Below are 21,406 nucleotides of genomic sequence, written 5' to 3' on the forward strand. Positions count from 1 at the left end.
TATGTATATATATCTTATGACAAAGTCATAAAAAGGTTGCATAAATAATCTACCTTTAGACAAAAAAAAATGTTCAGCTGATGCTCATTTCTAAGATTTAAAGGTGTAGATATTTTTATTTCTGCTAAGTCTTTTCTCTACAATTTTTTTTATATTCTGTGCAGTTGCTCTGCTGGGTCATAACCTATTATGATTATTGGGAATTTATGGTCTGTCCTTGTGTCACAGGAGGATATACAAGCAATTAAGTGCTCAAGGAGTAATTTTTACAATTTAATATTCTCAAATTAAGGACCTCAAAGGTCCCTAAAGTAATGATTTTCATTCCAGGGAGCAGTCTAAAATAAAGGTTGAACAAGAACCAAACTAAACTAAATAGTGCTGCAATCAGCCACATTAAACATATTATTTTGCTTATTTTGCTCTACTGGGATACTCTTCATATGGTAATTTTTTCTATGCGGCTCTTTTATCTGCTACATGCTATTCTTTTTTCTTCATATTTCTAATTGCCTATACGGATATACATTAAACTGTTACTCGACTAGTAAAAGCTGCATTAAAATGATATAATAATAATATTATAATTGACTCTATTTAGGCAAGGCCAAGCAGCCAGATCTTCTTTGAGACTTATCATGGTGAAGGCGGGGTGTGTGAAAAGATTGAATGATATTTAAAATATATAACTAATAGCTGCTTGTCTGATTCTCTAATTGCTGTCATTACTGAGAGACGGGGGGAAAAAAAAGTCGTTTTAGACCTTTTCTGTAGTAACATTGTTGGCCTATTTTTAGCAAGCATACAAGTCATGGATTTTCAATGTATGAGGAGCTGAGATGAATGATAAAGCAAATCGTTCATTTGCATATCTTGACAGTGCTCGGTGTAGGATTTTTTTTTTCCTTCCCAAGCCCCAGTCACAGTTCACATAAAGAGATGTGTTAATTGTGTGCTAATGTATAGCGTTTTACAAGATTCTGATACAGTAGTCTGTCAATGATAATACTAATTCCATTACTTTAAAAAAAAAATGAATAGGCATATAAGAAAAATTTCTTCAGTGATTCATGCCATATTAAAAGGCTCTCACATATTTATTATTTCTGTCAAGAAACATTTTTTCCTAGCCCTGATTTTTCAGTTGTTCAATAATCAGTCTAAAGCTGTTTTTTAAAGAATATTGGTTTTGAATTAATGCTTTTTTAAATTACATTTTAAATGTATATACCAGGGGTGGGTAAACTTTTTGTCTCGGGGACCACAATGAGTTTTCAAATTTGACAGATGAGCCTGGCCAGTATCAAATGGATGCAGAGTGTTTGTATGAACTAATATAAATTACGCGTAGAAGCAGGCTTTATTAAAAAGCCCCATGGGCCGTAGTTTGCCCATGCCTGGTATATAAAGTATTAAAGAGAAAAGCAGAAGCTGTTTGCCTTCAATCTTTCTGTCTATTGAACCAAGGGGAGAAAAATCGCTGTACATAGGAATATAAAATTTTTTTATAAATATTTCCAATTTGCCTTAGTAAAAAAAAAAATACAAACTTCTATACATTGCTTTTTTAATCTATGCTGCTACTGCCGTTTAATCACCAGAGAGAAAGTGACTTGTTTGGATACTTCTTTTGTTTTATCTCTGACATGTCTGCAGATCTCTGTGTAGAAGCCGGAGATGTTGGAGTTCCCAACACCAACTTAATGCCTGAACATACACACACAACACACTGTTCCAGAGAAAATGTAATACCAAACACCAACAATGTGACACTTGGCAAAAAATATGTTACTTCACCTAACTGGAGGGCTACTGCTTTTCAAAGACTTATATACCAACAGACTTTAACTTTTAATATAGAGTTTATATTTGAATGTGACAAAAGTTTAGCACTGTGGTTCTATTCACTGGCCCCAACATAGCTTCATCACGGTACAGACAAAATGGCTAACAACTCAAACCACCGCATTTAGTGGTTAGTGCTTTTACCCAATACACCCTGAAGGTTTTGAATATGAATTATCAGCCCTATGTAGCCCTAAAAATCTAAAGAAAAGGGCTATTGGACAGTTGAGTGAAAATTGAAATAATAAAATATAAGCGGAAACGTGACAATATAATGGTACACATTATAAAACACATGCATACAAATAGAGTGAGGAAACGTGTTCATGGGGGGAAAAAACAGGGCTGTACAAAGTCAAGTAAAAGTTCTTGAAATGGACAAAAAAATAATTAAGGAGTAAAAGGCAGAAACATGCATTATCCCAGGTCCTTTGGTTAGTTTAAAAATAAAGAATGCCCAATTCTTCAGAAACATACAAAGTAACACAGGGGCAAACATTCCCCTAACAAATCCTACATTTATACTCACATTTTGTACATAAAATATTAGTACAACACATTTTACAATATACATTCATATAAATAAATTGCAGCTAATAAAAACACTCTAACAGTGAAAACATGGAACCTGTAATACACCATTACTTGAATAAATAAGTAAATTAACTAAAAGAATCACGATAAAGCACTATATTTATTTATGTAACATATTTAAAATAAAGATATGTACACTAAAAATAATTCATCACTTTTTGTGAAGTTTCCTTTCTAATCCTATATAGCAGTCTTCCCTTTATCGCTTGCTGAACTCCTTGGACTCTGAACAGTGGGTTGCCTTGACAAGTCTATTCAAGCTTTCGTTCCTTGGGCTTTATTGGTGGCGATTCAAGGCTTTCAGATTTTCCCCTCACTGCTTTACAGCTGACATCTTCTTCGAGACAGAATGAATTAAAGAAATACAATAAGACACTTGATCTACCAGTCAAGGATCTTTCTACGTCGTGGATGGATTCCATGGTGCACAAGCAGAGTAGCAAGCATCTAAAAATACACAATACCAGCTTGTTTACCAGACTAGCAATCAACCTTTTTTTTTTCTTTTTGGCAAACATGATTGATGGGAGAAAACTGTCTGGACTTTTTTCAGAGAAGAAAAAAATATAATTCAGAAGGATACACCAAAAGAAAGTAGTGAAACAGTATCTTTTATTTGAAATATAATTTTTTTGTACCAGGTTTTTCAGGTTCTGACAAAGAGAGTCAATGTAATGGTGTCTGAGACAGTGCAACATTTGTAGAATGTATCATTCTCTTGTTAGAAGCCTGTGATGGATGTTTTCTAATCAATCAAAAATGTCGTATTTACATGGCCTATAATCCCTTTCACATTTGTTTTTGAAGAATAATTCATTGCCAGTGTTATTGACATTCATCAACATTTTAAGTTCAATCTTTGTCATTGATAGGGGAGCATCATTAATAAACGTGACAGTGCATGCAGGCTTTAAGTAAAATTAAAAAAAAAAAAAAAAAAATTTTATTGTTGCTGATGGGTTAAGGTATTTAACACAGGGAGGAAAAAAAACTTTCTTTGTTGCCTTTTACAGACTTCAGTTTCTTTGTGTAAAAATTGCTTTCGCCAAGCTGAGCGGTTGGACGGTTAAAATATAGGTACTGCCTTGGATGGGGGGTGGATTCCAGGAAAGCATGCTCTGCCTGGTCAGTAAATAGGATGTTGCAATGTTGCTATAGATCACAGATTTTGAGTTCTTCATGAGTTATCTAGAGGGGAAATGGCAAATGTTTTAAATACAAAGCATTAAAATGCAAGGATAGTTATTACATTTCCAACTAAAACCAAAATAAAACTTGGCAAATTCTCATTTTGATTAGTGCAAACTGTATGTATTACCTTTAGAAATAAACTTAAAAAAATAGAAAACCCCATTGTGTAGCTACAATTGTCTGTAGCTGTGCACCTGTTCATACAGACTCAAGACCTCCTGTATGAGGGGAAACAGGAACAAAATATATATAGTAAGAGGGATCCCCTCCCAGGGTGAGTGGATGGTATAAGGCAGCGGTCCCCAACATGTAGTCCGCTACAAAATTTTGGTGGTCCGTGGCTCTGGCCGGTGCACCCCCCTTTCCCCTTTGAGTGTCACACGGTCCCCTGTGCATGCCCAATCCAGAGTCTATAAATTTAGTGGTCCGTATGTCTAAAAGGTTGGGGACCACTGGTGTAAGGGGTCCAGTTTTGTCTGGTTATTGGAGCTTCAGGCATAACACAGTCACTGGCTGCTTCATCAGTGGTCAAGGCTCTAGTAACCATTATATAATAATGTTCCTCTCTAGTGTATAATGTTTTCTACACATATTTTTACCTGTGTGTTTCGGCAAAGTGTTGTATTGGGAGGAGGAAGGAGTAGTACATGTGTGCATTCTCACACTAATATTTTTAAAATTTTATATTTTTTTCTCTCGCATCGTTTGTTGTTTTAAACAATTTTTTTGTAATAAATATGTATATATATCTATCTATATCTATCTATATATATATATATATATATACAAACAAACACACACATACACATATTTTACATATGTTTGTTGGAAGCCCCTAAAATATAAGAAAAGAGCAGCTGCCCCCACCATTCCTCAATTGGTCTAAACCCTTGTTTGGGTTGAAAGATGAAATAAACTGTTTGCAAATATTAATGATGTCTGACTAGGTATAATTCACTCTTCTGATTGGCTGCTAAGTCCAACATCTGTTGACATTTCTCTGATTTTGTTGTGTTTTAGACATGGGCATATTTCTGGGCATGCAACTATGCTTATTTTAAAATGCAATGCACTTACTTTTGAGTATCCAGTGCATCAATATAAGTCAATGAATATATGAATTAGGTTAAACTACAATAAGATAAACAGGTAAATTTATCAATGGATTTGTAGTGTTGTCAGAAACAAATATTGTCTACCTGGAGTTGTCCGAAATGGTCTGACTCTACATCCTTGTGTTAAACACCACAGCCAGGACATAAACCTCTCTCATGTTACGCTTAATGCACCCTAGACCAGAACATGACCCAGTTTGTGACTGTGGAAAAGCCAAAGTGCTGGCCCTCCTCCTGCCAGCCTGAGTACCGCTAAACGTACAATTATTCAGAATCAATTTAGGTCAACTATTTCAGTTGTCCCATGTAAATTTTGTAATGTAATAATGTAATGATTCTAAAGGGGAACTTAACCCGTTATACTAACCTGTCCCAGTTCCGTTTTTTTGCATGGTTGTTTAAAGTCAAGTATTTGTTATTTGTTTATAGAACTGCTGCAACTGGGTATCAAGTTCAGAACCATTAGACACTTCCGTTGAATCCATGCTGCCGGACTGCCCCCGTGTCTCTGCAGGTATTGTTCTTCTTTAAATGTAGACTGCTGAATGTGGTAAAGACTTGGTACAAGCACATCCAATATTGCAACAATGTTTGATAGATATATGTCCGGTATAGATAGATTAGACTAAATAATAAATGTAATGATCTGGTGTCTTATAAATAGATTTTTAAAACGGTATTATATTTACATGACTGTTATTTCTCATTTATTGGTGTGTTGTAAAACTACTTTTCATGCTGTTGATGTTGCTTTTTCATGCTTGGGGGTATAGATGTCTTAAATTTGTTATGTTTGTTGGTTTATTTGTTAAAGTCCAAAGAAAAAATCTGTATTAGTGATGGTTTGTTATAAAGGTGTATTTTATATTCTAATCAGTGCTTCCTAATTGCACATATTGAAACTAACATTTCACTTTGGATTTTGTAGCTGTAGGGTCTAAACACTAGGCATGCCTGGGCATTGTAGTCTGCAAGTTTTCTTTTTTTTGGAAGTTTTTGTCCCTGGTCACATGACCATTGGTAACTTGGAGGGCTGCAAAAGTCATCTTGCTCACTGATATAAAGGTGCCAAAATTCTACAATGGTTCTCAACAACTCCACAGCTCCTTTAACACAATAGGAAACAGGCAGTTAAATAGGCTAGTCTGCTTGTGATATTATAGGAGCATTGCTTTTGAACAGCATCCTGCTGTTTTCTTTGCTGCTTGAACAGTGGTTCTGCTGTAGAAGGGTGAAGAACGGAAGGGTACACAGGTAATTGTTTCTTTTTTGTAGTACCACACAGTAACACAATACATTTTTGGCACAAACCAAAGACAGGAGGTTTAAGAGAAGATCCTTCTACCAACTGTAAAGCATGGAGGTGGAAATGTTGTTGTGTGTTGTCAATTTGTAGCTCCAGGGTCTGGCCAGCTTTCCGAATTTGAATATGAATTGATATGAATTCTGTATCATATAAATGCGCTTGATGCATATCTGAGAACATGTGTCTGAGAGTTAAAGTGGAATGGATAAATTCTGTAAGAAATCGGTCAAAAAGAAGAAGAAATGGAGGGTTATGGACTGGCCTTGTCACATCACCAATTTGGTTTGAAATGAGGGGACTATGACTAGGGCCTGAACGTGGGTAAGATGTCTTCGAGGGAATGGTGTCTGGTGGCAAGGAATTCGCCCATTTGCCTTCTTGCAACCTGTTTTAACTTCAAAAGAAGAGAACCTAGAAGATGTTCTTTGTTGGTATGGGACATTTGGGAGGGTGTTCAGATTCCATGAAGTTGCATCTGCAGATGGCCCTGATAGCCCGGAGTCCATCTTCAGCAGCATCATTGGTGATCATTTACACTGCTGAATGTATTTTTGTTCACAAAATATTACATTTTTTGTGTGTTTTATGGAAGTGTGAGGTATGTTTGAATATCTAAATGTTTGCCTGTTTAAAGATGTTTATTAACTATTTATATGGGACATTCATACCTCTTTACATAATTTTAACATTTTCTTTATTGCAGAGTGGGAAATATTTGATCTCTGAGGTCACACTTTAAATTAAATTAGAATATAATGCCAAGTGTTATCAAATTCTAAAATGATCTGTCATACATCCCATGATTAAACATGAACATGAAATTTGCCATTGGTCAGAAAATTACACCAGATTGTTTTTGGAGAGTTGGGGTTTTCCTTTTAACATAAATACACTGTATACAGTTTCAAATGTTAATATCAATGTGATACACAATATTATTATATATTGCAATGTGTATGTGTGCTTATATAATTCATTGTAATTCATAACCTTGTAAATTGTTTGTTCAGAAATCTTACCATGCCCACAGGAAACATTTATTATGGTAGTTGTTTGCACATGTTAGGTATATGTGTATGTTTATGCAGCAGATTTACTATTGGTACATAAAACACTAAAATATGCTGCATAGCTTACGGAAGATGTCAGACAATGTGTTTAATTAAAATATGGATGAAAGATAACACATCTTTCATGGTTTAGTCGCTTGCATTATCTAGAGATGATATCAAGTGAAAACAATCTCACACGTGTTAAATGTAATTAGAAAAATAATGCTGTTATAGCAGTGGGAGGCTAGAGCTCATTTATGTAGAATTCATGTTGGAAGTGTGCTGTTACAGGTTCCTTACAGATTCACTTGCCCTTTATTTTAGGAATCTTTTTCTGCCTGTTCGTATGTTTAAGGAAATACTACTGTTTTAATAATTGATGCTATCCTCGAACAGTAACTTGTGAATGTAAAATGAACACATTATCATTTGAATTTCATCCTGAAGCCACATGCTATGTTTGTAAAAAGAGCTAAGATTCAGGTAGGTATAAAGGAAGTGTGGAGAAGATCCTCTTGCCCATCATTGTGAAGTTGTACTCTCTAGTGATTCTGTTGATTGCCTTTCATTAAAAGCTTTGGTGTCCCTACAGTCCAGCAAGATGAGCATAGACAGTCTGACAGCTTCTAGCGTTTGAGTGAAGAAGCTATATGATAAGATATTCACCATATGTTCATTGTGTGGGGCAGAAACAGCATGAGATCTGTATAGAAAGAAAGCGCATATGGGAGGTATGGTTGGAATCATTTTTTATGGGTTGATATGCAAAAGAATACCAAACAATTGGCAACATACGGTGTACATCACGCATTGTGATTATAATATATTATGAGGGAGCTTCCATTTCATTAGATTTTAACATTTTTAAAGTAAAGATGTCACATTCATGCTGACTTTCGCATTGATTTCCACATGATTACATCTAGAATTTTCTTTTTAACATTTGTCTTAACATTATAGAGGCCTTGATAATTTTTGAAAATGTCAGTTTATGAGGATTCATTCATGGTTTCATTCATCACTGAGTAAATATCTGATATGCAGATAAGTCTTTCTGGAAGGAGAGCAGTGTTTTCTCAGTAAATGCCCATTGGCTGGTGACTGTTGTCCATAGCACTATTAAAGCATCAAAAGGCACTTGCTGCAACAAGAAAACTTGCACAAGGCTCAGCAGACTAATTGTGTACCCTCAAAATGAGTGTTTTGGTCAAGGCTTTAGGATGCTTTTTAAATAAAATTAGTAAATTAGCCATTAGTATTTTATTATTAGTAAATAACCCATAAAAATGACATTTTGCAAGTAGTCTCAAACTACATTTACACTTTACCATTTTAGTAAGGAGCACTAAAAATCTTTTGTTTACTTTCTAGCAAAAAAAAAAATATGCATATGATAAGGACCTAAAAGTACTATAATGCAACTGAATGGCATGAAACATGAAGGTGCCAATAAAAGCAGGCCGTTATTTTCTTACCTGGTTCTAAAGAACAGATTCAGCTTGCCTGCTTGGTGTTCTGATGCTCTAATGACTTTAATCATTTCTGAAATACTGACTCAGAATGAGTGTGTAGCTAATTTGGACAAAATTTGTACCACAGCTGAAAGTTTGTTTCATGGGTATGACTAAAAATACTAAACCAAAAGATCAGCTTTACATCCAGGAATTTAAGATTCTTTGCAATAACTTTAGCAATGTCAGCTCACGTCATCTCTCAGTGATAGGTCTACTTTGTTATATAAGTGAGTGCCACATATATAACTTGTATAAATCCCTCGTTATATATAATTGGTCCATCAGAGAAAAAATAATTCATAGAAAACATTAATTTGGTAGTAGCTATTTACACCTTTGTGCTCTGTAGTCATTCACATTACACATTTCATTCACATTACACAATTCAGTTTTATAAAGTTTTAATTTTAGTTGTATTCAATAATTTTGTGTAGATTTATTAATAAACTTACAAGCATTCACAAAGAAATACCAAGGATGGATTTTGTAAGCTTGTGTATTTTCTAGATGCGAGAACTGTTTACAAGCATACACAAAGCCACAAAAACTGAAAATCCAACCAGCATTGGCTCCTGCTTTATTAATCTACCTTGTACTGGCAGGAGTGACACCCTTCTGTTGTACCTCTACTTGACAATCAATTGTGTGAAAATTTAGTGCAGACCTCAATCTGTTGGATTTGTGGTATCAATGGTTTCTGGCTGAACTGGCGGTCAAACTTCAGAGATTACTGCATATATGTAAAAAGTGGCTGCTCTACAGAGCATACTGTCAGATCTTAGGGCTGAGGAAGGGCAGAGAAAGAAGCGCTGCAATGCACATGTCAGTAATAAGAGAAGTGGCTGAAATATTGGTAGGCTACTGTGGAGTTGAAGTTTGCATGTTGCTAACCAGGATGATTTTTCCTTATAAACACCAGATACAATTGAAAATGGTGTTAATATTTTGTCTCAGGTGACCTACGCCTACATTCTTTCCTTTGCATAGCATCCTCAGTCAAAATGTTCAGCATTCAACATTTATACCTTCCTCCAACTCCTATGCTACTACAAGACACAGCAGTGATTTAGGGGGCAGAGGATACAGTCACAGTGAGCAGGTGGGACACAGACATCAGACACATCTAGAAGTGTTAAAGTCTGAAATGTCTTACTGAGGCTGCAGCTCATCAACAGACGGAAAGTAAAAGACATGGGCCATCTAACATGTGAATATAGTAGTAGGTCTTGATCTATTTCAGAGATTTCTAGGGTTGAAAATGAACGGACAGTTTCATTATGCGTTCATGGCAAAAATGTGAATTTCCTGGTTACACTATTAACATATTATAAACAAATGTTTGGGGATACAATTTTTAAGAGCTGCTATTGCCATTTTATTTCAAGTTGCATTGTTGAGGGCATTATGTTTTTTCTTGGTTTAATACTTGGTGATACACAGATAGTGACACATTTTCTGGCACATTAGTTTTTAACTTTAAAGCGCTATATAGGAAATTAATGCAAATCCTCAGTTCTCCAAGGCATTTACTAAGACATTGTGAATGTTAGTAAAAAAAAAAAAATAGGAATAACAAACTACTTCCTGCTTTTTAATAAGCTTTTCAGACCTGTAGCCAGCGTCTATATACAAGCACTTTATTAGCAAAACTGTATTTCCCTCACTTATATTAGATTGCTCTTTTATTATCCTGCTGGTAGGATGTTAATCTGCAAAAAATGAGCAGGGAGAAGTCTAAAATTATAGAGAAAAAATACATTTACCAGGCTATAATACATTCACTGAGTGCTTGATGTAAACACATACTAGATAGCATGCTGATAGCACTTTGGCAGAATCAAAGTATTGAAACTCCACACAGTGCATCAATGCTATGGGCTTATCTCACTGTGTTTATGGAAACTAGTTCACAGCATGACCTGCGAAGCTGATTTTAATAAAATTCTCTCCAATCAAGTATTTGCCCTACAAACAGATTAATAAACTGTTGATGGGTGGGGTTAAGTAACCTTTTTGGGTTCTCCCCAGTAAGAAAAGTCTGTTTGGAGTAGGGGACATGCTGGTGATGTTTGCTGAAAAGCCACAAGCAGCTTACTATAAATAGGGAGAGCCAGCTGTTGTGAAGGATTGCTGCACGAACCGGGCTCGTTTAGAGTGAAATTGTAGTTATTTTGTTGATTGCTGTTGCTTGGGGAAAAAAAGACAAAAGGAAGTTATTTAAACTGAAATTATATCTTTCTTTAGGGGGAGGAGCTGTCTGTGGATGAAGTGTTTTAAGTTTTTTTTGGGAGTTTCTTGTTATGTAAAGTGGTATTTGTTCATGACTAGAGGCATGTGTTTTTGGTCAGTCATTTCTACCGTGAAACCGTGCTTGTCAGTCCTAGCATGTTCAGAAAGGTTTGGGAAGTTCCTGAACCCTCCACATGTGGCCATGAAACTAAGTGACAGTGGTATAATGGACAAGGCAAATGCTGCAGAAAAAAAATGCACGAGAGCTAGAAGGTAACGTATAATTATTATGTGCCGCGGCTCTCTGCAGTACATTGTAGCCTCTCATGAAAGAGAAGATAATAAGAGAAGCAGCTGGTAGTATTGGAGAGTCAATCTAATTGATGCTGGAAATGAATTAGCTTCAACAACTATGTTAAGAGACTCAAGATTAGACAGAAAAGGAAAAAAAAGAACAGCCCGTGTGCAGAGTGATCAAATAAAATCATACATGAAAAATGATGGTAAATATTAGTGTTTCAATTACAAGGAATATTAGTAGGGTCCCTGGGCTAATTGTGAAAAGCCAATCAGAGCCAACCCTGCCAGAGGCTGTAGGGTCCTTCACTAAGTGGTCAATTAAGGGAAATTAATGAAAATTCTGTGATGGATTTATTTATCTTATTAGTTATTTGTTAATTGTTACTGCTTTACATATATGAGCCTTAAGAAAAAAAAAATAGAAGAAATAATGGTATAGCTGTTTAGACAGTATATTGGGAGTAGAAATCAGCTCAGCATTATGACAGCTTTCTTTAACAACTTTTAGTGCAAGAGAAAAAATGAAAATTTATATATGCCTATATATATAATATAATATATATATAATATATTTTTATAAATGCCATAGTTATGTCACTAGCTGTGCCTCAATGGGGCTCACAATCTAATGTTCCTGCCATAGTCATAGTCATACCCGGGGGAGAACCTGCAAACTCTATGCAGATAGTGCTCTGGCAGATATTTGAACCTGGGACCCAGCACTGCAAAGGTCAAGGTGACAACCTCTGAGCCACCATGCCATGATGTAGGCACAAAATGCACATTAAAAACATACGTGGAGAGGCATGTACATGTTCTCCATAAATGTACCCTGCACCACCATGCCTTTTTCTCTGGTAAGTAAAATGCCTATTATCTCTCAAATGTATAGATTTCTGAATTGCCCTTTTGCCTATTAAAATCGAAACACGCCGGGAGCCCTAGGCGACTGTGATTATTTATTTATATTCTGTGACTGTGTTCTTCAAATATGAGAACAATATCTTACTGGTTAATACATTTCTATAGTAATGAGTGTATTGTGCCTATTATTAGGCCAAATTTAGTTCACTCTGTGAACCTGTACTTTCACAAAATATGTTGTTTGTATGCCTATAAAGCCCTTTTTTCTGTTTGTCACTATTGAAAGGACTGGCAGATTACCTTTGCTTTGAACTACATTACCAATTTAACTTTGTTATGAGAAGTGGGATAGAAATTGGCACCATTTGTTTTTTGTCATATTTGCAGAGCTGACTCTTCCAGGGAGAAAACTCTTCCAGGGAGCTTGCTTAACAGTAGTTTCAGGTCCAGGTTAAGCAATGTCCCAAATGAATCCTGCATGCAAAGATGTGATAAAGAAAGTAACGAGTGAAGCTCTGTGGAGCAACAAGATCAGGAGCATTGAAACAGGGCTGAGGAGCACTGGTCCTGGGTTCATCTTCTCCCGGTGTTAGTCACAATCTTACTGCTATCCCAGCTGGGATATTGTGATGTGCATCTTTTACCTGGTTGCATGGGGACTGGGATTAGGCACAGTCTTAAAAATATAGGTTTAATAATATAAAGAAACGATTCTCACTACTCAGGTTCGACACCCCTCTCACTATTGGGCCTCCTGTCATGCTACCAAACCAGTGGAGATATGAAAGGGACATCAAAGTGCTGATTTCTGGGGGCATATGGGAAGGTAACTAATCTGAACGATACTGTTCTAAGATGTAGAACTCTGTTAATGAAAGGTCCTGTATAGAGTAGGTTGATCACACTAATAATAGAGATGCTGTACAGGTTCTATTTTCAGCCTGTGACACCTGCCGTGCTACAATTATACCGCCACTCTGGAGACCTGGACAGATATAAAATTTTGCAAAGTTTTAATGTCTTGCTGCTTTGCAGTTCATGATTTACATGAGTATAAATAATATTTAATCATGTTATCTCAACAGAAAAAAGCTACCATATTTAGGAAATTTTAACAAGTACAGATTTTATATTTTTAAGAAGGTATTTGTTGCTTTGCAGTTATACAACATTCCAATAACCCTTTTTTCTTCACTTTCAGGAGAGTTCCTTACACTAAAGACCTTTATAACACAACACCTCACCGCATGAGCTTTTAAATATCTTCTAAAATAATGCCTTGACACCTAAGCCCAACACGCACATTGAAACACTGGAAAGCTGAATCACAAAAATCTAATCCTAAACTTAACCCCACCCTAATTTTTAATACTGGCCCTTGTGTATGTTAAGGCACCATAAAAAAATTACTTATAGGCTACATGTCTGCTATAAATGCACATATCCCCATTATTTTTAATTATTTATTTATTTTAATTTGCGTAATGTCTGGACTTACAATTTACCTTACAACACCTAAAGATGCGCTCCAGGCAAACCACTAACTATATAGTTAGGTCCATAAATATTTGGACAGAGACAACTTTTTTCTAACTTTGGTTCTGTATATTACCACAATTAATTTTACTAATACATATATACAGTTAATTTGCTACAATATTAGGAGTGGTAAAACAGTGGTGGATGATAGCAGAATCATTTCCATGGTGAAGAGAAACCCCTTCACAACAGCCAACCAAGTGAACAACACTCTCCAGGAAGTAGGCATATCGATATCAAAGTCTACCATAAAGAGAAGACTGCATGAAAGTAAATACAGAGGGTGCACCGCAAGGTGTAAGCCACTAATAAGCCTCAACAATAGAAATGCTAGATTGGACATTGCTAAAAAAAAACATCTAAAAAAGCCAGCACAGTTCTGGAAAAACTTTCTTTGGACAGATGAAACCAAGATCAACCTGCACCAGAATGATGGCAAGAAAAAAGTATGGGGAAGGCGTGGAACAGCTCATGATCCAAAGCATAACATATCATCTGTAAAACATGGCGGAGGCAGTGTGATGGCTTGGGCGTGCATGGCTGCCAGTGGCACTGGGACACTAGTGTTTATCCATGATGTGACACAGGACAGAAGCAGCCGAATGAATTCTGAGGTGTTCAGAGACATATTGTCTGCTCCAATCCAGCTAAATGGAGTCAAATTGATTGGGAAGCGTTTCATAATACAGATGGACAATGACCCAAAACATACAACCAAATAAAACACAAGCAACCCAGGAGTTTATTAAAGCAAAGAAGTGGAATATTCTTGAATGGCCAAGTCAGTCACCTGATCTGAACCCAATTGAGCATGCATTTCACTTGTTGAAGACTAAACTTCAGACAGAAAGGCCCACAAACAAACAGCAACCTAAAGCCGCTGCAGTATAGGCCTGGCAGAGCATTAAAAAGGAAGATACCCAGCACCTGGTGATGTCCATGAGTTCAAGACTACAGGTTGTCATTGCCAGCAAAGGGTTTTCAACCAAGTATTAGAAATGAACATTTTATTTTCAGCTTTTTAATTTGTCCAATTACTTTTGTGCCCCTGAAATGAAGTGATTGTGTTAAAAAAGGCTTTAGTTCCTCACATTTTTATGCAATCTCTTTGTTTAACCGACTGAATTAAAGCTGAAAGTCTGCAGTTCAACTGCATCTGGGTTGTTTCATTTAAAATAAATTGTGGTAATGTACAAAACCAAAATTAGAAAAAAGTTGTCTCTGTCCAAATATTTATGTACCTAACTGTATGTTTGAAATATAAAAAATATACACCAGCTATCTTTTCCTACCAAAGGATTTGTGTTTTTGCCATCCAGTCTTGAGATATGCAACGCTCTATTAGTCATAGCCAGACTGATGATCTAACTTTTTTACTGCAATTAAACAATACAACGTGGTCACCCTTCCCATTTTGGGTGCCCATCTCTCGTTTATCGCTACTTTTTAACCTGTGAGAGTGTCCATCAAAAGGCTTATATAGCTGAGGGTGAATACAAAAGGCTTACCAAGTTCAAACAAGTAGTCACACCATATATTATTAAAATACTTAATATTTTAACATAGATTTATGCCTAAACATTCATTAATTTGATTTTTCTATATCTGCTTGAAGTATAGATATATTTTAACTTCCTTTAGTGTAACCCTAACCTTAAATTGAAATCGAATCCCTACAATGGACACAAACACCAGATTATCCTTCTCATGCAGCATTTTATTCTTATCCATGAGACCAGCCATGAAAGAACCAAGTAACTCTTGCACTTAAGACAACCAGTTTCTGGATTATGCTCAAGGAAGTATTTACATTGTGTGAGCAAGCAATCAAACCATTGACAGGCATTTTGGAGAAATAAATCTTCAAGATTCATACAGGGGCACGTAAATTATTAATAATATTATTATTATTAATAAACAGGGTTTATATAGCACCAACATATTACACAGCGCTGTACATTAAATAGGGGTTGCAAATGACAGACGAATACAGACAGTGGCACAAGAGGAGAGGACCCTGCCCCAAAGAGCTAACAATCTCCTCCATCTTTTACTTTCTTTTGCTGCAGAATATTGGTAGTCTGCAAACTATCTATTGTAAGCAAACATAAGAGGCCTGATTTATTAAAGCTCTCCAAGGCTGAAGAGGATATACTTTCCCCAGTGAAGCTAGGTGATCCAGCAAACCTGTAATGGATTTCTTAAAAAGTCTGTTGCTATTTGATAGCAAATGTTTTTAATCCTGGTTCAGATCCATTCCAGGTTTGCTGAATTACCCAGCTTCACTGATGTAAATGTATCCTCTCCAGCTTCAGAGAGTTTTAATAAATAAGGCCCAAGGTGTTTTAAAGCTGCTAAAAACTGACTAAACCCCAACTTGAGGATTTTTTTGTTGATCTTCGGGAAATATAATAAGGATTGAGGATCTTTGATGATTAATTACTTTACAATACAAGCAGCTAGAGAGGTCAGTGAGTCTGTGATTTAAATCCCTGTACCTAAATCGGTTTTCTGTCACTGGAAACGATCTTTCATGATCTCCGTGCTCAGTCACTTATTGATCTGCGAGAACAGACTGATAAACAATGTTGTAGGACCACTGTATAAATACTTGGTTTTTACTCTAGATGATCACAGCTCGGTAAGCAGTAATCTAGCATGTATATATGTATGTATATAGCATAGCTTTAATATTTTATTACTTGTTAAGAACTTGTAAATAATTGAATTTAAAATCTTGTTTGCCAGTCACTGTTAACAACTGATTCATCTCTCCCTCCAGAGTAAGTAGAAATTTTCCTAAATTTGCTGAAAAGAATAAAAGCAATAATAACATTCCAGGCATTATGTAATGTGGTGAACTTTTATTATGAGAAAACCTAGACTTGCAATACAGGGGTTGCAGAAATGTTGACACTTTTGTTGAAAAATTGACACTGTTAAACTAGGTGTCACTATGAAAAAATGCTTTCTAAAGAAAATTGCAAGCATATCAGTTATATTGTTACTGTTTAATAATGAGCTCATATTGGGGTAGCCAATGTAACAATGTTATTGCAAGTATATTGATTAGCTGTGTTATTGGGGTACATATGATTTGTGATGGTTAAATTTGATCCCCAGCCCCCCCCCCCCCCCCCCCTCCTATTGGTCCAAATACAAAACAAAATTTAAATTGATTTTGAGACATATTCTTTTATAGTGACAAGTGTGTTGCTTAGCGTACAGCTGTATTCCAGCAAATAGCATGATGCACAGTGCATGAGACAGCATCCGAGGTGATGGTAATATAACAAGTGGTTTGGTGAATTGCTTGTGATCATATCCATTTGCAGAGTTTACTACAAATAAAACATAAGAAGGGATTCCATTATCTGTGATGTGCTGCCTGTGTTCTGTATTTTCTGACTCAATGATAAGTCTAACAAAGAATGTTTACCACCAGCTAGCTGCGGGGCAGGCACACTGATCTGAGGTGATTTGTAGTTTTGCTTTTCTCCAAACTTAACAAAAACATATTTTGTCTATATACTTACATTGCACATTTTCCAAAGCACATCAAAAATACATTATGGATGACAGAACTAGTTTGATTTAAAGGTGCCATTTTTAGGTTTGTGTGCATGTCATAAGCCTCACACATCTTTCTGTATTCTAATAATACAATATTATCAGTTTACCTATAGCTAGAATGACGAGCCCTGTTAAGGCTGAAGATAGATGAGTAGGTTTATCCTTAAAAATCAGAGGGCGTTCAGGAGATATCTGCCCATTCTGACATAAATCTACAGTACACAGAAAGTGTAGCAATCATTCTAGGACACCTACAATGGAACAGTACTTTTTATTTACTATACCAATATTTATTCATGTCTGAGTAATGTATGTCCTTGTTGAAAAACTTATTCTTCGCATCACCAGCATATTTTTTTTTTAGCAAACGTTTGTACATTTGTACAAATATGTACATTTCAAGGGAAAAATTCTGAGTAATGTTAAGAACCTGATACAGGTCATTTGACTTGGACCACTCTCATTTCTCTAAACACTTTCCCCTTTTAGCTTCCTAAATGTTTTACAGCAGAACAGCTGACAAATATAGAAAGGACTTGGATCATTGTCTTTGTGTATAGTGCTCATACTTTCTGCTCATTTAAAAGAGCGCTCAAAACCCATTTTTTAAAACTTGCCTACCCAACTTCTTCTGTCTTCTGAAACCATCACTACTTCCCACCACTACATATCTCGCATCCTATTGTGTGTGAAATTCCCCCACCTACTAGATTGTAAGCTCTTCGGGGCAGGGTCCTCTCAGCACTGCACTGCGTAATAGCGCTGCACTGCGTAATAGCGCTGCGTAATATGTTGGCGCTATATAAATCCTGTTTATTAATAATAATAATCGTGCCCAAACTTTCAAACTGGTATGTCCGGTTTTTGTAAAAAGCTGCATATTCTAAATATATAACACTTTAAAAATGTTATTAAATGCTTACGGCAAAGAAAGAAAAGTTTTCTATGGGTGTCCCGAAACATTGTAAGAAGTCAGACAGCTTTTGTACTAGATTGGTTTTGTTTCCCTATATGGACACAGGTCTTGTTTGCATTCCCTTTTATTTTATTGCGATACAGCTTTTTATAGGCTGAGAGGTTTTGCTTTATTTCAGATGTAAGGCCTGATTAATTACAGCTCGCCAAGACTGGAGAATATAGACTATCATGGGAGAAACATGGGTGATCCAGCATACCTGGAATGGAATTCTTCATACTCATTTGTTATCAAATGTTTTCAGTGAATGAGATCCATTCCAGGTTTGTTATATCACAAGTTCCCACATGATAGTCTACCTTCTGTAGTTATGGAGAACTTTAATAAATCATGCCCATAGTATACAGATATAGACGTTCAATTCAGAAGTGAACAGTTTATTTTGTCTGGTGTAGTCAAGAAGAAAAATGAGTCCTAAAATCTACTTTTTACATTGTATTTATATGTTTGAAAAATAAATAGGAAAATCACTAAAAAATCTTTGTCTACTAATTTTAATGTTGACATGTTAAGTATAATTTTGATATCCTTTTGAGCTGCGTGTCAAGTATTGCAGGATATATTTCAAACCATCCTAATGCAGTGCTTTGTGTAAGTGGATTATATCACAAAAATGTACAGCACACAATGCAAGTTTATTTACAATGATTACATTGAAGTTACATTTGCTTACATACATTTACTACCTCAAATATTTTTTTTAAAGCTGGGCATACACATATCTAAAGTTTTGCAAAAAAAAAAAACCTTCAGGTAAAAAATATGAATTAACAGTAAGGCAATAAAATTGGTGTCCTTGGAACTGCAAATTAATACAGTATTTAAATTTGTTGCTTCTTACAGAATTCTTGCTCCGATATACTACAGCCCTGTAGGCTGATCCATACAAAATAAGTATTTGGAAGATTATTTCACCTTCATACATGATCCCATCTTCATGGCTTCATGGGATTGTGCCCGAATTTGTCATTTATCATCGACTGTCATTTGTAATTGGTCATGTGATCTCATTATCCACCCTTTATGTCTTACTAGGGTATTTTATTGGAATAGTTATTCTTGCTGTTGAGAGACTGTGTAGGTACCTTTACCCCTATCCTTGGATAGTGTTGCACTCACATAATGATGCAGGAGCACCTTTAGCCCGGCACAATGATGCACCCCCCAGTGCTCATCAGTTACAGCCAGGGCATTTAAACCAACAGAGGCCTGGATCACAGAGCAATCAGTGAGGAAGTAAGTCCTCGCAGGGAGGAAGTGAGGACTTCAATAGGTGCTGCTTTTATACTTTCACATATGCTGAACAATTTTTTTGTTTAAAAAAAAATGGAGTTGGGTTTTATTATCAGTAAATTGTAGTTGTGCAATTATTTGATGTGACCAAGGGTCCCTGCATTTTTTATGCAGTTTTAATATTCTAGGTTTTTTCTCCTATGTAATGCTATATATACATTAATTTATTCTTTAATCCTCAGTCAGGATATATTGTCATGAAAGTTCCTAATGATTTTACTCCTGAATGATAGACTTGAACTTGATTTTCTGCACTGTAGATTTAGCTTTACTGTTCACTGTATTAGTGGCTTTCCAACCCTGGAAGTCTTTAGAAACAGTGTCTGGCACCAGCTTACTATTAGGCAGCAATTAGTATAACTAACAGCTAATATGAAAGAGTAGAACAGAGGTCGTCATAAGACTTCAAAGGTCTTAACAGGTTAAGGTTGGAGGGCAGTCTCTACTCTTGCTTAATCTGTTGCCATATCTGGTGAGATTTGTTGAAATCTTCGCTGACCTTCAACCCCGAGGTGTTGCTTTCTCAGAATGTACCGGTCACATGTCATGTTCTTTATTCCAATCTGTTTAGATGTGCATGGGACTCTGGGAATTACTGCTTTACTTCAGAGTTCATGCACAAATGGACTGACTTAAAACGCTCAAACCACTGCTGGTAGCCAGAAGTAAGACTTCAGTCTTGGCATGCATACCAAGCTACCCAATATTTTATTTATCTTGTTCAGTTTACTTATGGACGTGATGAATACGCACACTACTTAGCTTCTAAATAACAAGGATGTAAGAAATGTGACATACCAGCACTGGGATGTTATATGCCAGTATCTTGAATTATAATAACATGTGTGGTTTTATTAAGGTCTGGTTTTTATTTTCAAGATCAACTTCCATGCTACACAAACTATCCATCCTGAAAAGTGCAGCTAAATGTTTGTGACCCGAAATGTAATTCTATGTTCTCCAAATATTGTACTAAATTATCAATGATCATACTATTTATTTTCTTTCCTGAAAGTTGAAGTTCAATTTAAATTATTACATTTTTAAGTATTGTAGATATCTGCTTTCCACATGCTGGGTGTATTGGATGCTTCAATTGTTTCTGACCTTCATGATACAATTACCCTGTGTCGATTCATGTTTTCTCACCCTCCTTACTTTAATCTATTTACTTTCCAGAGTATGCATTGTGTTGTTTAGATATAAGTAAAGCAAATTTGCAATTATTGTCCTTTTTCTGGGTATTTTGGTTCAGGACGTAAACCTCTGACAGGCTTTCCATCTTTCCTTTAAGTGAGGAAATTTCTTCTTCATAAATCCTTACCATGGCTGTGATAAATGCTGCATGACTTTTCATTTGTATTTTTTATTGTCACTGTCTGGTATGAGTTCTCCATACATTCCTTTGAAGGAAGTGTTAGAAGGTGAAATACACAAATAAACAATACTTCATTTCTGGTGTTTCTGTCACAGGCCTAAAAAGTGAGCTGATTTCTCCCCAGTGGGATCATGGACAGCAACCTAAGAGAACCATTGATCTTTTCTGTAACCAAATGAGAAAAAAAATGTTTAGAGCTTTAGTGATTTCCATTCTACCTACATTTTAGCTGAGTTTCCAAGATGCTGAAAAATAAACCTGCAGCTTTTACTGTCATGCTGGGATTTTTGGGGGAGCTTTTCATGTGGTTGCAGTAGGTCCAACACACAATTAGCCACATTACAAAAATGCAGGATGTTTTCTTTAATAGCCATTCTGTGGTAAATGCTACATCCATTGACACCAGATGCCTGCAGAAAATGGTTTAGTGTTTAGCAGATCTCCTTATCTTGCAACAGACCTACTCTCCTCTAAAATATTTAAAATGTGAAAATTAGTATTCATCCAAGTGATAAAAGTTAATGCTACTTCCCTGCAAAAAGCTTTCCCAACAAGAATATTCTGTGAAAGTAGCTCCCCTTTGACCCCAGTTCACTGGTGTCCTGATCTGAATCAATTGGATTTACGTTGTGGTAAT

At 35.9% G+C, this 21,406-nt stretch overlaps 1 protein-coding gene across 2 annotated transcripts in view; it reads left to right on the top strand.

Annotated features, from left to right (window-relative positions):
• Nucleotides 1–21,406, top strand: part of ARB2A (ARB2 cotranscriptional regulator A) — a 249,225-nt gene that overhangs the window by 167,803 nt on the left and 60,016 nt on the right. For both annotated transcript variants that reach the window (XM_072416157.1, XM_072416156.1), the window contains exon 10: nt 5,175–5,259. In XM_072416157.1, the coding sequence (XP_072272258.1) occupies nt 5,175–5,259 (85 nt within the window). The remainder of the gene's footprint in view (nt 1–5,174; nt 5,260–21,406) is intronic.

Source organism: Pyxicephalus adspersus, chromosome 6 (assembly GCF_032062135.1).
Source record: "Pyxicephalus adspersus chromosome 6, UCB_Pads_2.0, whole genome shotgun sequence".
Lineage (NCBI taxonomy): Eukaryota > Metazoa > Chordata > Amphibia > Anura > Pyxicephalidae > Pyxicephalus > Pyxicephalus adspersus.